The sequence below is a fragment of the Ranitomeya variabilis genome, chromosome 4 (assembly GCF_051348905.1).
Source record: "Ranitomeya variabilis isolate aRanVar5 chromosome 4, aRanVar5.hap1, whole genome shotgun sequence".
Classification (NCBI taxonomy): Eukaryota; Metazoa; Chordata; class Amphibia; order Anura; family Dendrobatidae; genus Ranitomeya; species Ranitomeya variabilis.
This window is the reverse complement of record NC_135235.1, coordinates 227,258,069-227,273,604: the sequence shown is the minus strand read 5'-3', so window position 1 is coordinate 227,273,604 and position 15,536 is coordinate 227,258,069. Positions and strand designations below refer to the sequence as shown.

The 15,536-nt window shown below is 41.9% G+C and overlaps 1 protein-coding gene across 1 annotated transcript; it reads right to left on the bottom strand.

Moving 5' to 3' along the window:
• Window positions 1–371: 371 nt before the first annotated feature.
• On the bottom strand, window positions 372–13,330 carry LOC143770473 (uncharacterized). The gene is made up of 9 exons (XM_077260114.1): window positions 13,157–13,330; window positions 12,103–12,222; window positions 8,094–8,243; window positions 7,531–7,671; window positions 6,507–6,614; window positions 5,645–5,734; window positions 4,459–4,602; window positions 3,554–3,691; window positions 372–1,186 (listed from the first exon to the last, which is right to left on the bottom strand). Exons 1-9 carry the CDS (start codon window positions 13,203–13,205, stop codon window positions 981–983), a joined length of 1,146 nt encoding a protein of 381 aa, XP_077116229.1. The 5' UTR covers window positions 13,206–13,330; the 3' UTR covers window positions 372–980.
• Window positions 13,331–15,536: the final 2,206 nt, after the last annotated feature.

Sequence of the window (15,536 nt, the reverse complement as noted above, 5' to 3'; positions counted from 1 at the left end):
GATTACCGGGTTCGGTGGAGGGATGTGTGTGCACAGGCAGTGAGGCAGGGACTGTGTGTGTGTGGGGGGGGGGGGGGGCGCCATTTTTCCTTTCGCCTCAGGCAGCAGAGAGGCTAGGTTCACCCCTGCCTATGTTAACATGTAACTTGGCCTGTTAGGATGTTTTGGAGTTAAATAGCTTTTTTGTTCAGTGAATGTGACCTCCTAATGCTGCAAATTCCACAAATGAGCATTTTCAGTTCTTTAAAACATATCAAATGTTTAGAAATTCTACTGTGCCTAATAATTTGGAACAGTGCATTGTGAGTTTTTATTCATTTTGGAGATTATACTGTTATCATTGGGAGGTTTCTTCAATAAAATTCGATGTATACTCTAACGGGTGATGACTTTTATTAGACTGACTGTCATTTGCACCGACCATTTAGGAAAATCCGAGAAAAATGTCATTTGCATAATAATTTGGAACATAGTGTAATTACAGTTGTAAACAATAAACATCCAAACGATTTCTAACTTTCTGCATACATAGATATACATGATTCTGTATTTAATAACAACTTACATCCACCCTGTCCCATTGTCATCATATTTCATATATGTAAATATTATAGTCACATCCCTGTTTGGATATTGGATAAAATCCCTTATTAAAGGGGAAGTGTCCGCATGACAGCCCGCATTCACTCAAATACCTGGCATTGCATGCTTCCTTACATACACATGTATATATGTCACTTCCATTCCCCGCTACTTGTCGCCATGATGAGTTACAGGAATTATCATCATCAGAACATTTATACCAACAAAATAATTTACATTGCATGAGAATCAATGAATCACTATTTCATCATTCCAAATAATAAATAATAATTGATTTCCACTTTTGCAAAAAATGCTGATAAATTCCGACTTTTTTGATACGCCTTTATGTTGCAGTGGAATGAGGGCCCTTTAAAAACATTGAATTTATTTTCTATTTAGTCATTGATTAGGATCAGATATTTTAGAGTTAGCAGAGAGATGACAGCCGCGGTGACGAGGTCTCTCCACACAACAGCCGCTCCGTTGGTGCAGGTGAATTTAGTGGCTGATGTTATTCCATCCACGGTGTAATTCTGCCTGGTGAGATCACAAATGCTCCTCGTGGTGCAGCCTCGCACGGCTAATGAAGCTTTGGTTCTTCCTGGGAGGGGAAAGAGATAACAGTTATTTATACAAGTGTATGGGAAAAGTCTGTATTACTACATAAAACCTGTGCAATACCTAAGGTCACCTGAAGAGGTGCTGTAGGTAAATTGTCCACTTAATCTTGACTGGGATGAGGCATTTTATTATTTTCCTTTTTCAGATGCACCCTTCTAAGGTTAAGTTCTCATGACTGTTATAAGTTGTGAAAAAAACTAACAGCACTCAAACCAATGTTATTCAATGGGGCAGTGTAACAAGTGGAAGATCTGGGGTTACAAAGTTATTATGGATTGTGAATAGCAGGTCATCCATTTAGCCTGTGTGTTTCATGTCCCATATTAAATGGATTTTGTTTCCTTTGGTGCTGAAGAGGTTAACAACCCTTTCTATACTTGTTAGAAACGTTCAGCTCCATCTTCCAGCTGCTCCTGATCTGGTCATCCCCTCCTCTCTATAAAAACTGGCCAGGCTTTATCTTCCTCACCAGTGAAAGTTCTACTTCCTGGTTCCCTGGAGTTGCTGAGTTGGAGGTCATTTGCTGCTGCTGGAGATTATTAAATGCTGTTTTTTCAGTGTATGCGTTTTTCCTTGTCCTATTCCTATTGTCATGGTCAGGACATGGTTAATGTCCTGTGCTCTCAGGGTTATTGTTGCTAGCCTCTTTTCGAAAATAGGAGGGGTATTTATACTCGCTCCTAACCTGGTTTCCCTGTCAGCTATAGATTCTGTTTCTGTCTGTTTGCGTGACTTCTGGAGTGTGTGTCCGGCTTGCATAGTGTTATCTTGCTTTCCATGCTTTACTCTGTTTGTGTTGCTGGCTTACTGAACTCTGGCTTTGCTTTTGACTATCCCCTGTCTCTTTGTTTTGGTACCTTGTAATCTCCTGGCTACGACCTCTGCTTGTTTGATTATTCTTTAGTGCTTGTCCCTTCTCTGTTTCCCCGGCATCTGGCTCCGCCTCCTTACCTTCTCCCATTCTGTCACATGGTCTAAGGTCCTGTTCGTTACCTGTACACTCTGTTTCATGTCAAAGGTCCCGTGGGTTCAGGTTAGTAACTTGGTGTCTTGCTGTGTGCAGCTTCCCCTGCAGCATTGATACCCGGGCGCCATGACATTATAGCTGACAGAGAAACCAGGTTATGAGCGAGTATAAATACCCCTCCTATTTTGGAAAAGAGGCTAGTAACATTAACCCTGAGAGCACAGGACATTAACCATGTCCTGACCATGACACCTATTTAGTTTGTACCTTCCTACTTTCATGCAGTAGTGACAACAGGCAATCAAATGTTTACATACAGTAACTGCCTAAAGTATTGTCCCCCTTATAATTGTTCCAAAAAAATGAAGCACTTCTTCCCAAAAATTCTTGCAATTACACATATTTTGTTATACATATGTTTATTTCCTTTGTGTGTATTGGAACAACACAAAAAGCAAACAGAAAAAAAGGAAATTGGACATAATTTCACCCAAAATCATAAAAATGGGCTGGACAAAATTGTGAACTTAGGCTACGTTCACATTTGCGGCCAGCGCCGCAGCGTCGGGCGCCGCAGCGGCGCCGCATGCGTCATGCGCCCCTATATTTAACATGGGGGCGCATGGACATGCGGCGCACTTGCGTTTTGCGCCGCATGCGTCGCTGCGGCGCCCGCGTCGGGGCGCAGAGGACGCAGCAAGTTGCATTTTTGCTGCGTCCAAATTCAATGAAAAAAACGACGCATGCGGCGCAAAACGCAGCGTTGTGCATGCGTTTTGCTGCGTTTTTGTTTGCGTTGTGCGCTGCGGCGCCGACGCTGCGGCGCACAACGCAAATGTGAACGTAGCCTTAGCATTTGGTTGCGCACTCTTTGGAATAAATAACTGCAATCAACAAGCTTCTTACACCTCTCAACTGGAATTTTTCACCATTCTTGCAAACTGCTTCAGGTCTCTTATATGTGAAGATGTCTTCTCGCCACAACAATTTTAAGATCTCTCCACCGGTATTCAATTGGATTTAGATCTGGACTCATTGCTGCCACTTCACAGCTCTCCACCACTTTGCTTCCATCCATTTCTTGGGGCTTCTTTAAGTATGTATGGGGTCATTGTTCTGTGTGAAATTTTACTAAATCTTCCTTGATTTCAATATGTTGTTCTTTCAGCCATGACTGTACATTGAATAAATATCCTTTTTGGTCCTTCTTTGAATGTAGACATCTAATCTAACAGCACACCATGTTGTATGGCATAGTATTACAAGTAAAAGATTTATGTCAAAAGTTAGTAATATAAAGACTGCATATAATAACACTTTTATTGTAAGATTGAAGATCATATTGATATCTCATAGGGCTGGACATTTTATGTGACTTACCAGTAAGCTGTGTTGTCTGTAGAAGGCACGCTCGTTCATCGCCAGTACATTTCATCGTCTGTGAGCTGTAGCAGTCTGTATCTGCTGATATGCACTTCTGACAAGTCACACCATTAAGGTCAGTTTTCTCTTTCGGAACTTTTAAAAGGGAATAAAAAAAAATAACTTTGCAAAAATTCCACATGTGCACTAAAAAGCTAGGAAGAACATGTTGAAGTCTCATTTTTGGTCACAGAAACAGCACCTAACAAATTTAAAGGAAATGTCCAGCATCGCAACGTAGGACTCTTTTGCCCCTTTCTCTATCCATCATGGAGGAATTGTAGCTGTACGGAGCTGCGTCGGAGCTGTGTTATGCAGCAGCACCTACATCTAGCTCCAATCACTGCTGTTTAACCACTTAAATGCCATAGTCATAACATTTTAGTGCTGAAATCGAGCTGTGACATCAGTTCTAATGCTCATCTTTCACTCTTCCCAGGATGGCATATTACCAAGATTTTTTACTATATGTAGCAATGTAAAATATTGCAATACAAGTGATCAAATGATCGCAGGTTCAAGTCCCCTAGACAATTTATCTACTCTTCTGCCTGATAGAGATATTTTGTTCCTCACTGATCTGGAAATGTTCGAGAATTCTAGCTTGTAATGTAAATCTATCGTGCTACATTTGCTACATTGTTGCACCGTTAAATTATCAATGGTGATATTTAATAGGGACTATTACAGTTTACTTGTAATACCAAGTCTGACCACAAGGCAGAAAACATGCTAGTGAGCCAAAAAACTAAAATCTTCAAATAAACTTGTATCGCCACCTAGTGGTCATAAAAGATTTTGTGCACAGAGTATGACTTGTGTTCTTAATAAATCAGATACAAATTACTTAAATGGCCGCTTACATTCGGGAAAGGATAAACTGCAGTTATCTATGGAACAGACAGTCATTATCTTCATATTTCCATTAGGGATACTCGCAATTCCAGATATTCCACATTGGTTTATGGGAGAACATGTTTTGGTAAATCTTTCTGAGCTGGCATCACCTATATAACAATACAAGAAAAAAAAGTATTTCATAACTTTTATATGAAATCTAATTAGCGGGAACAAGGTTATACCAAGACGTTAAAGGGTAACATTACTTTCAAGTAACTTTTCAGGATCAGCCATCTTGTGTGTCTGTACAGGAGGAGGTAAAAAAAAGAATTGATTCTGAGCTAGTGGGTGGAAACTAGCTTCCATGAAAGCCAACACAACACACAGAGAGGAATTCCTGCTCTTTGGTGCTTATTTTTTTCACACAGTGAAGCAGAAGGAGCATGGAGGATGTTATACAGCAAAAATGAGCAGTGTAGATGTGAATCCAGCTTTGAGGTGAGGTAAAAGACTTGTTAGAAAGCTCAGGACAATCTTTCTTTGTCTCTTTCTGCCTGTTTCCTCACTCTGCTCTTAAATACCGCTCTCCTTTAATATAATGGGAGGTATACTCTGACACCTCACTATCCGGACACTCTGGTTTCTCTTGAGCTAGTTGGAAATGAACTGTTTTTTCACAGTGGATGAAGAGATCAGGAACATGAGGGTAGAGGAAGAAGTGTCGGAGAAGGAAACAGATTTCTCTTAGAAAATATATATCCAAAGTTTCTTATATTTATCTCTATTATTAATTTATGAAAAGATTATTGAAAGTGTAGTTCCTATTTAGAGGAATTCTCCATTTTGATCAACTCCATTTTTTATAGAGTGCGATCAGTGATCAGAGCACTTAATAACAGCTGGTGGGATCTTCATCGATCAGCTTTCAGCTCTAAAATGATTAACATCAAGTCTTCTATTTTTTTCTGCCGCGCCCCCACGGGGAAGATGAAATATTGGATGGTTCTCATTAATGCTCCTTATACGCACTGAATGGAGGACACCTCTGCTGTTTTTGAAGGGATTGTTTATAATTTAAAAGGAAAAAAACAACTGTTTTTTTTTTCTAGAAGTAATGCTGTAGTAAGCCCAATGTCCCATAAAAAAGAAGAAAGTGAAATATGTGGGTACATTTTGCTAAACTTTCAATGACTATGTGTTTTTTCTTACCGATGGTAGTGACAGCATGTACAGTCGCGCATACAGTGCCGGCAGCGCAGGTTACATTGGTGTCTGAACACATTGTGGATGAGGGAGGCCCTGTATTATTAATAATAAAAATAATTGGGAAAAGATGAGTAGCAGCAAAATCCTCCAGATACAATGATTCTATCTATCTATCTATCTATCTATCTATCTATCTATCTATCTATCTATCTATCTATCTATCTATGTATCTTTATCTATTATTTATTATCTATTATCTATCTATTATCTCTCTATCTATTATCTCTCTATCTATCTATCTATCTATCTATCTATCTATCTATCTATTATCTCTCTATCTATCTATCTATCTATCTATCTATCTATCTATCTATCTATCTATCTATCTATCTATTATCTATCACTAGCACTCCATATGGCAATAATAAGGTGCTCTTTATTGTCCCATGTGGCAACGTTTCTGTCCTGGATGCAGACCTTTCTCAAGCCTTGAGAAAGGTCTGCATCCAGGAATGAAACGTTGCCACATGGGACAATAAAGAGCACCTTATTACTGCCATACGGAGTGTTGTTTCAACTTTTTTTACTCTACTTACAAGGTTTGGTACATGCCTATGAGTCTCTGCACCCAATTTGTTTTTGCTGTGCTGTGCTTTATCTATTTCTCTAATTATCTATTATCTATCTATCTATCTGTTATCTATATATCTATTATCTATCTATTATCTATCTATATATCTATATATTATCTATCTATCTATTATCTATCATCTATCTATCTATTTATATATCTTTCTATTATCTATCTATTATCTATCTATCTATCATCTATCTATCTATTGCAGTATTAATACCTCCACGTTACCTCCACAAGTGCAGGTCAGGTCATATGCGATGTTGCTTCCATTCACATTGTATGTTTGACTGCCGCAGAGACTTTTTGAAGCGCAGCCTCGAAATGAGGATTTGTTCCCTGTTTAGAAAAAAATATTGCAAAAGTTAAAATACCCTTCATGTTCTTACATATAGTAATGTTAGCTATCGTGGTATCACCCATATATAATTGTATATGTGCAGACAATATACGGTAAGTTATACATTTTGTTGTACTGTATATAGTGTAATGTGGTATGCTGCTATAACCTGGGCATCTTTGATACACTCTATAATATACAGCACAATTGAAACTTCCATTGTCCATTCATCATTTACTTTGTTACCTAGGGATGCTGTGAGTGACAGCTCAGCCGCCCTGTGGGATCGGAGTGTGCTGTACTGTCAGTATCAGTAGAAATGTGAGACTGACATTTCATAGCAGACCGCGCTGCTGTACAAAGGAAGCAGCTCCAGAGGGGAAGAGCAATTTAGTAGTTTTATTTTTATACGTTTTGTGCTCACACCAAGATCTTTTTCCAAAATAAACTACATAACACAGTCAGTACCGTGAATGACAGGCCAGTTGTCCAGTCTAATGCTGGGGCGTGCTGGGCTGTCAACATTTTGATTGACAGCCCTGCTTCATAATTTGGCCGAGCCTGTGGACGTTCCTCCAGGTGCATCATGTCATTAATCATTTGCTAGCTATTTTGCTGGCTATCTATGTACAGACCATTGTCAGTTGTAGCTTTGCTTTCTTTGGTGTGTGCTTAGCTCTGTGTCCGATTCATTGACCTAGGATTTGTCTTGACTATTTGTGTGTGTTATCCTTTTAGCACTTGACGCTCTCTGACCTCAGGTACCTGACCCCGCACTTGTCCTCTAACTATCCATTTGTCTTACCCCCTTATCTTGATATACCCTCCTGGCATTTGACCCCGGACTTTTACTTGACCATGTCTTTGTCTTGTCCTTCTGTACAGCCCAGATAAAAAGAGCAACAATTGATTTACCATCTGTTGTTGTAGCATGCAGGACACAGACGTTCTCATCCCCTGAGCAAAGTAAAGTACTGCCACTGTAACACCAGTCAGAATCTGACGCCTGGCAGCTAGGACAGATCACGCCATTGGGCTGTGAGCTGAAAGATGACTCTATAGTAGGGGAAGAAAATGCAAAGATCAAAAGTCATTGTGTCTTTTTTAATATTATGCTTTGTCCATAGAGCTGAAACAGAGACCAAATCCTCTGCCTATAAAATGTAGCCACTACTAGGGTGTTTTACTGTACAGTATGCAGTCAGTTCCAAAGCTCCCTCTAGTGGTGGTAGAATTATATAGCTATATGTCTATTTTTTTAGTATTTTTTTATTGTCTGGTGGCAAAACGTTACAGTATATATTTATACATAAAATACATTAAATTTTGAAAAATAAAGTTACAGCTAAAACTATGTTAAGGCAACAGGGAATAAGCATTTTTTCTTATATGAAGCTTTAAAAGGAAATCTCTGTGTCAGTGTGACATGTATGACATGATAGGAAGGAAGAGATTGTAAAAGAAGGTCAGGTACTCACCTGTGTCATTAGGAGACATGCAATTGTCAGTATCATTACAGCACGATGTGAACATCCTCATCTTTCCAGATGAAAGACCGATGGTTCCTGTAACATTGCACTGACTGCTCGGAGCACAGGATCGGATGAGCTCTAATGAACTTGTTCCATCTGTGGACAGTATATAGGAGATCATTAAATGAAGAGTCACTATAATATGAAATGATGAGGGAATTAGTTTGAGGAAAATGCAATTAACTTCAAATTTTTCCCTAAAATCAAATTCCTTTAAATGTGATCTACAGAATCTGCATCAATTTACATCTATAGAAAGGGAAGAATCGAACTAAGCAACAGCACGTGCGAAAAAGACTTGTGTATACTAATAGATCAGAGACTGCACATGAGTCAACAGTGTGATGCAGCAGGAAAATGCAAACACAGTTCTAGGATGTATTAAAAGAAGCATAGAGTCTAGATCACGTGAAGTAATTCTCCCCCTCTACTCCTCCTTGGTCCGGCCTCATCTGGAATACTGTGTCCAGTTCTGGGCACCACATTTTAAAAAACACAGTGAAAAACTGGAGCAAGTTCAGAGAAGAGCAACCAGGATGGTGAGCGGACTGCAAAGCAGGGCCGTATTAGCCACTAGGCACTTGAGGGCACGTGCCTAGGGCGGGGACAATGCAGGGGGCAGCACCTGAGCAATGTTTTTTTTTATAAGTCCTGGATCACCTCCCAACCGACCGCCCCCCCCGGACGCCCGCCCACCTCCCACCCACCCTCCTTGAAGACGATACTCACCCTGCTCCAGCGATGCCTGGTCTCGGCGTCTGCAGCTCGTTCTAAATGAGCGGTCACGTGGTACCCCTCATTAAGGTCATGAATATGCGCATATTCATGACCTTAATGAGCGGTATCACATGACCGCTCATGCAGGAATATGGTGCTGCGCCGGGAGTCTGGACAGAGCCAGAGGGATGTCGGCACAGCCGCGCGGTGAGGGACAGGTGAGTATGAAGGACAGAGGACGAAGGAGGATATAAGCCGGCGCGCCATGCAAGATGGGAGAGGGAGTGGGGGGGTGGAGAAATAAGCCATGCATACATGGGGGATATGAGCCATGCATACAGGGGGGGATATGAGCCATGCATACTGGGGGGAATATGAGCCATGCATACAGGGGGGGATATGAGCCATGCATACAGGAGGGGGGGAATATGAGCCATGCATACGGGGGGGGGGGGAATATGAGCCATGCATACAGGAGGGGGAATATGAGCCATGCATACAGAGGGGAATATGAGCCATGCATACAGGGGGGAATATGAGCCATGCATACAGGGGAGATATGAGCCATGCATACAGGGGGGAATATGAGCCATGCATACAGGGGGGAATATGAGCCATGCATACAGGGGGGAATATGAGCCATGCATACAGAGGGGGGAATATGAGCCATGCATACAGGGGGGGATATGAGCCATGCATACAGGGGGGGATATGAGCCATGCATACAGGGGGGGAATATGAGCCATGCATACAGTGGGGGAATATGAGCCATGCATACAGGAGGGGGAATATGAGCCATGCATACAGGAGGGGGAATATGAGCCATGCATACAGGGGGGAATATGAGCCATGCATATAGGGGGGGATATGAGCCATGCATACAGGGGGGGAATATGAGCCATGCATACAGAGGGAATATGAGCCATGCATACAGGGGGGAATATATGAGCCATACATACAGGGGGAATATGAGCCATGCATACAGGGGGGGAATATGAGCCATGCATACAAGGGGGTAATATGAGCCATGCATACAGGGGGGAATATGAGCCATGCATACAGTGGGGGAATATGAGCCATGCATTCAGGAGGGGGAATATGAGCCATGCATACGGGGGGGGGGGAATATGAGCCATGCATACAGGAGGGGGAATATGAGCCATGCATACAGGGAGGGGGAATATGAGCCATGCATACAGGAGGGGGGATATGAGCCAAGCATATGGGAGGGAGATGAGCCATGCATACAGGAGGGGGGGTCATTATACAGTATTAAGCATCGTGTGGGATCATTATACAGTATGGAGAACTGTGTGTGGCCATTATACAGTATTGATCATCATGTGTGGCCGTTATACAGTATGGAGCATCATGTGTGGCCGTTATACAGTATGGAGCATCATGTGTGGCCATTATACAGTATTGAGCATCATGTGGGATCATTATACAGTATGGAGAACAGTGTGTGGCCGTTATACAGTATGGAGCACTATGTGTGGCCATTATACAGTATGGAGCACTGTGTGGCCATTATACATTATGGAGCATCATGTGTGGCCATTATACACTATGGAGCATCATGTGTGGCCATTATACCCTATGGAGCATCATGTGTGGCCATTATACCGTATGGAGCACTGTGTGGCCATATTTTTTTTGTTTATAATTATTGTATATAAAACAGTGATCAGCAGTGCTAAATGGCTGTGGTTGGGACGGGGATATAGGTGTGACTAGTTGTGAAATGGGTGTGGTCAGAGGCATGGCCTAAAATTTGCCGCGGGGCACTACGCGCACCACAAACTTTATACCTCCTTCCCTTCTTCAAAAGTCGGGAGGTATGGTACCACATTTGCCAGATCATGGCAAGTGCCGCAAATCCCATAGGGAATGAATGAGGCCGAACGCAGTGTTGCCGTAAGTGATCCGTTACGCGGAACATGCAGAAAAACTGCCGGATCTGCTGCAAAAGGCGACTTTCACATCAGCGATTCTAGCCAAAGTCACTGCCGATAGTGTCATACTCACCAAAGGGGGAGGCAGCACTAAAAGTGCCTAGGGCAGCAGAAACTCTAAATACGGCCCTGCTGCAAAGGAATTGTTAAAGGATCTGGGAATGTTTAGCTTGCTAAAAAGAAGGCTGAGAGGAGACTTAATAGGTGTTTACAAATATCTGAAGGGCTGTCACAGTGCAGAGGGATCATTATTCTCATTTGCACATGGAAACATGAGAAGCAATGTAATGAAAGTGAAAAGGAGAAAATACAGATTAGATATTAGAAAAAACATTTTGATTGTGAGGGTGATCAATGAATGGAACAGGCGGCCACAAGAGGTGGTGAGTTCTCCTTCAATGGAAGTCTTTAAACAGAGGCTGGACAGACATCTGACTGAGATGGTTTAGTGAATCCTGCATTGAGTGTTGGACATGACGACCCTGGAGGTCTCTTTGAACTTTAACATTCTAGAATTCTATTATATTTTTGCGATTCACATTCCGCAAACTCAGCAAAATCCTGGTCAGTTGGTCACTGTATTGATGATTTGTAGAGGGGAGGAAAAAAATACTCATCTCACCATTCGCCTGCTACAATCCAACGGGCAGTCCTCCACTCCGCATAACCTCCTATGGTACTGTGCACATGCCGGCCTCTTCTGCCTTCCCGGCATTTTTATTTGTTGTCGGGGCTTCTGGTGACAAGTAGACCTCTAAGGTCATGATGCATGCATAAGATCGTCTTAACACCTCGGGTAACGCAAGTTATAACGCAGTGAGATCGCTTTGCACGTCACAGCATCAAGCAACACACATCGTGATGACAGAGGTGCCGGTGCCAAGGTAAGATGTGATGTATCACTTAGTGGGCTGCTTGCTGTCATTTTCATACGACAACTGCTGTCTCTGCTGTGTATCTAGCAGTGCTCAGAATGCTGAGCTGTGTATAACCCCGCCCACACCACTGATTGGCTGCATTCTGTGTATGCTGTTCATTGACATAAACCTGCCAATCAGTGGTGAGGATATGGTTGGACTAGGAGGCATGAGACAACTAGTCCTGTACTGATAATCACAGATTTTATTGAAAAAAACAACACACAGTCTAGTAAGCAACACATCACTGGAATCATGGTATATGCCCTAAATCATACTGCTCTTAAAGATTCCCTTTAATACTTGCTACATCAGTACACACACAGATTCACACATAGATTTGCACAAGCTGTCTCTAATGCTTACCATTATTCAGAGTCTTAGAGTAGAAGGAAGCACAGACATAATTTTGACTACATAACACACTCTCCCCGGTGCACGATGTGGAATTTATCGTCCTGCATTCCGTACAATTCAGGGAAAAGGCTGCAAAGCACAACAAAGTCATGGTTACTAATCTGAAGATCCCCATGAAACAGGTCTCATGGAGCTATTGCACCACATAGCGTTTTTCTGGTTAGTATTTATTTGGGACACTAATGGGAGGTGTGATCTCATGTAGACACCCATTGGGAGGTTTTCTTTTATCCCAAGGAACTTCCCACCAGGGCCACCACTATCCATGTGCCTTATTAAATAATATGGACGTCAGCCATCAGTATAAGGAATAGAGAAGAATAGATGTGACACCTAGCAGAGCAAGAAAAAGTGCTGTACAGACCAAGCAAAGGTGAACTTGACTCGCGAAGAACCATCTTGATAATTTTCTTAGGACATTTGAAAAGTCATTGACCAATGCCAAGTTCGATGTCAATTTCCATTTTTTATGGGATGATATCCCATTGGTGTGTTATCTGAGTCAAGGTAACCTTTTACTAGATCTGTAGAACAAATTAGAGGCGGAGGTGTTACTTAATTGGAGATGTTCTTCCTGAATCAAATTTTTGAGATATGAGCTCACATAGAAGGCTAAATTGGTAAAATTTCTCCTATAATTCCCCATAACTCTTTAAATTACTACCACAATAAGTAAGAGGGAAGACCGAGGTACTACTCTCTCGCCATACAGAAGACATGAATGCTCCTCCTGCTCGAAATCATAGAAACGACCTTTAATTCCCCCTCTTCAGAAAAGTCTACGATGACCAATATTTTTTCTTCAACCACATTGACACATGAGTAGTTTTTACCTACCTTTTAAATTTTAACTGGCATCTTGTAAACCCTCATGCCATTGGTTCCTCCCTATTGCCTGGCGCAGTTCTTGGAGGCCCCACTAAGTATTATCCTCAATCCTCAACCCCAACCTCAATATCCTGATATAGAAGGACTAGATCCTCCAGAACAATGGAGTACTTACTGGTGGGTGGAAGAGTGGAGAGCAGACACAGGATCCCAACTAGGCGCATCACTTTTAGAGTCACCAAAACTTCCCTCCTTCGTTCATTTGGTCCTCAATCGTCTTTGGAGAAAGCTTTTCCTACGAGTCGTTGATGCTGGATGGAGATCCACCCAAAGGCTGATTGTCAATGAAGGTGGGACTCCGAGGCCAATCCTTTTCTCACATACCTTCCAGTGTTACGCTCGCAGTAGAAGGAGTGCTGGGTTTCTTAGGTGTCAGGACATGTTGCACAGAAATTTGGTATTTTACAGACAAAGGTCAGCTCTCATCATCAGCTGTGTCAGTAGAACAATATATCTGTAGGTACGAAGACCGGAGTTATTTGGGCACTCCGTCATTAGCCTCTACGGTAAAGGATCAGAGTGGAAGGATGTAAACACCTGAAGGTCATTTTTTTTACTTGAAGGGAATTAGTCACTAGGTTTTTGCCTACAGAGAACAACATAATAAAAGGAGAGTGAGAAACCCTGATTCCAAGCAATGTGTTACTTACTTGGCTTGCTTGCTGTATTTTTGATACAACCATTGTTTTATCAGCAGGATATTATTACTAGAGGACCAGTAAACCTGTTGCCAGGTAGTCCTCCAGGCAGCATTGGCAGCTTTCTGCCTATACACAGTGCACACTTATAGGGGAGGGGTTTTGCAGAGCTCAGCATTCAAAGAACTGGAGGATTTGTCGCAGACATAACTGCAATTTGATCAAAATTGCAGCAAGCAGCCCAGTAAGTGACAAATTATTGGGATCAGGGTCTCTGCCCCTAAATTATGGTATTTTTAGATTAGTAGCAAAAACCTGGTGACAGATTCACTTTTCGAAAACTTTTGCCCATAGGCAAAATTGGGTGTAATAAACAATTTAAGATTAACTTACCCTACCTGTGTCCAGTACTGTTGTTTACCGGCAGTGTTGATAGTGCTGAAGCCAATCACTGAGCTCAGCAGTTCTTTACAAGCCACTGAGCTCAGTGATTTGCTGCAGAGCTGTCAACATGATGATGAACAATACAGATGTGTGCAACTGTGGAGAACCAGTTGGAACTACGAAGAGCAGATTCATGGGAGTGTTGGGTATTTTACCACCACCAATCCTTATACGAAAGAACTATCCTAAGGATAGTCCATCAATATCAATGTAATGGAAATCCGCTTCAAGACCTTTCAGAAGATGTTATTAATTTCGTATGAGTCAAAAGGCACAAGATCACTTGGATTCATAGAGTGGAGCACTATGTGGACCTCTGTGGCCACCAGCAGTGATCAGGTGGAGATACCATAACGCATAAGGGTTAGGGTTAAGGTTAGAGTTACAGCATTGATATTTCTATATATTTATAGTCAAGTAACTGCTGATTTATTTCCAGACGGGAGGGACGCAGAGATCGGTCTGACTACAGTAAGATCAAGGAATGTGGAGTGACTAGTTTTACTGCCAATTGTATCTCCTTTAAGCCTGTACACCCTTGGGGGTCAAGTCTGAAAAGTGATTTAAGGGACCACGTTACTTCATCTTCACATTTCACAAAGAAAATACATTTAGCCAATTTTTTGGAGCCCAAGTGAAAATGCAGCAGAGATGAGTTTGTCAATTGGGTGAGTTCATAAAAGAATCAGGACACGTCTCTGGCTGGTTTACATTGCATTATGGGTGCACTTATTTATGGCTGATGTCAGCTGATAATATTTATAGTTTCTAAATTAGGGCAATTTGAACCCCTTCTCATTGTGTGATTTACTGTACTTGTACAGGACATAACAAATGATGAGCGAGCACTAAAATGCTCGAGTGTTGGGAACTCGAATCGGGCAGGTCGAATGCTCGAGTAACGAAAATAATGGAAGTCAATGGGAATTTTTAACATTTTTCTGGAAGACCCGGAAGAGAATTGTAGAGATAAGCCTCATGCACATCATGTAAAATTACAAAGGAGGGCATCATACACTCCCTGGAAAAATTAGGAGAGAGGTACTCATGATAACCCTCTAAAAATTATTAGCGACAGACACCTTATCACCCTCTAAAAATCATGAACGAGGGCTGCATGATGTCCCTGTAAAAATTTTGAGTGAGGGCTGCATGATGTCCCTGTAGAAATTTTCAGCAAGGGCCGCAGGATAACCCTGTACATTTTTTGAGCAAAGGCCACATGATGACCCTCTAAGCATTTTGAGCGAGGGCCACAGTATGACATTGTAAAAATTTTTTGCAAGGGCCACATGCTGACCCTTCAAACATTTTGAGCGAGGGCCGCAGAATGACTCTGTAAAAATTTGGAGCGAGGGCTGCAGGATGGCCCTTTAAAAGTTTGGAGCGAGGGCTGCAGGATGGCCCTGTAAA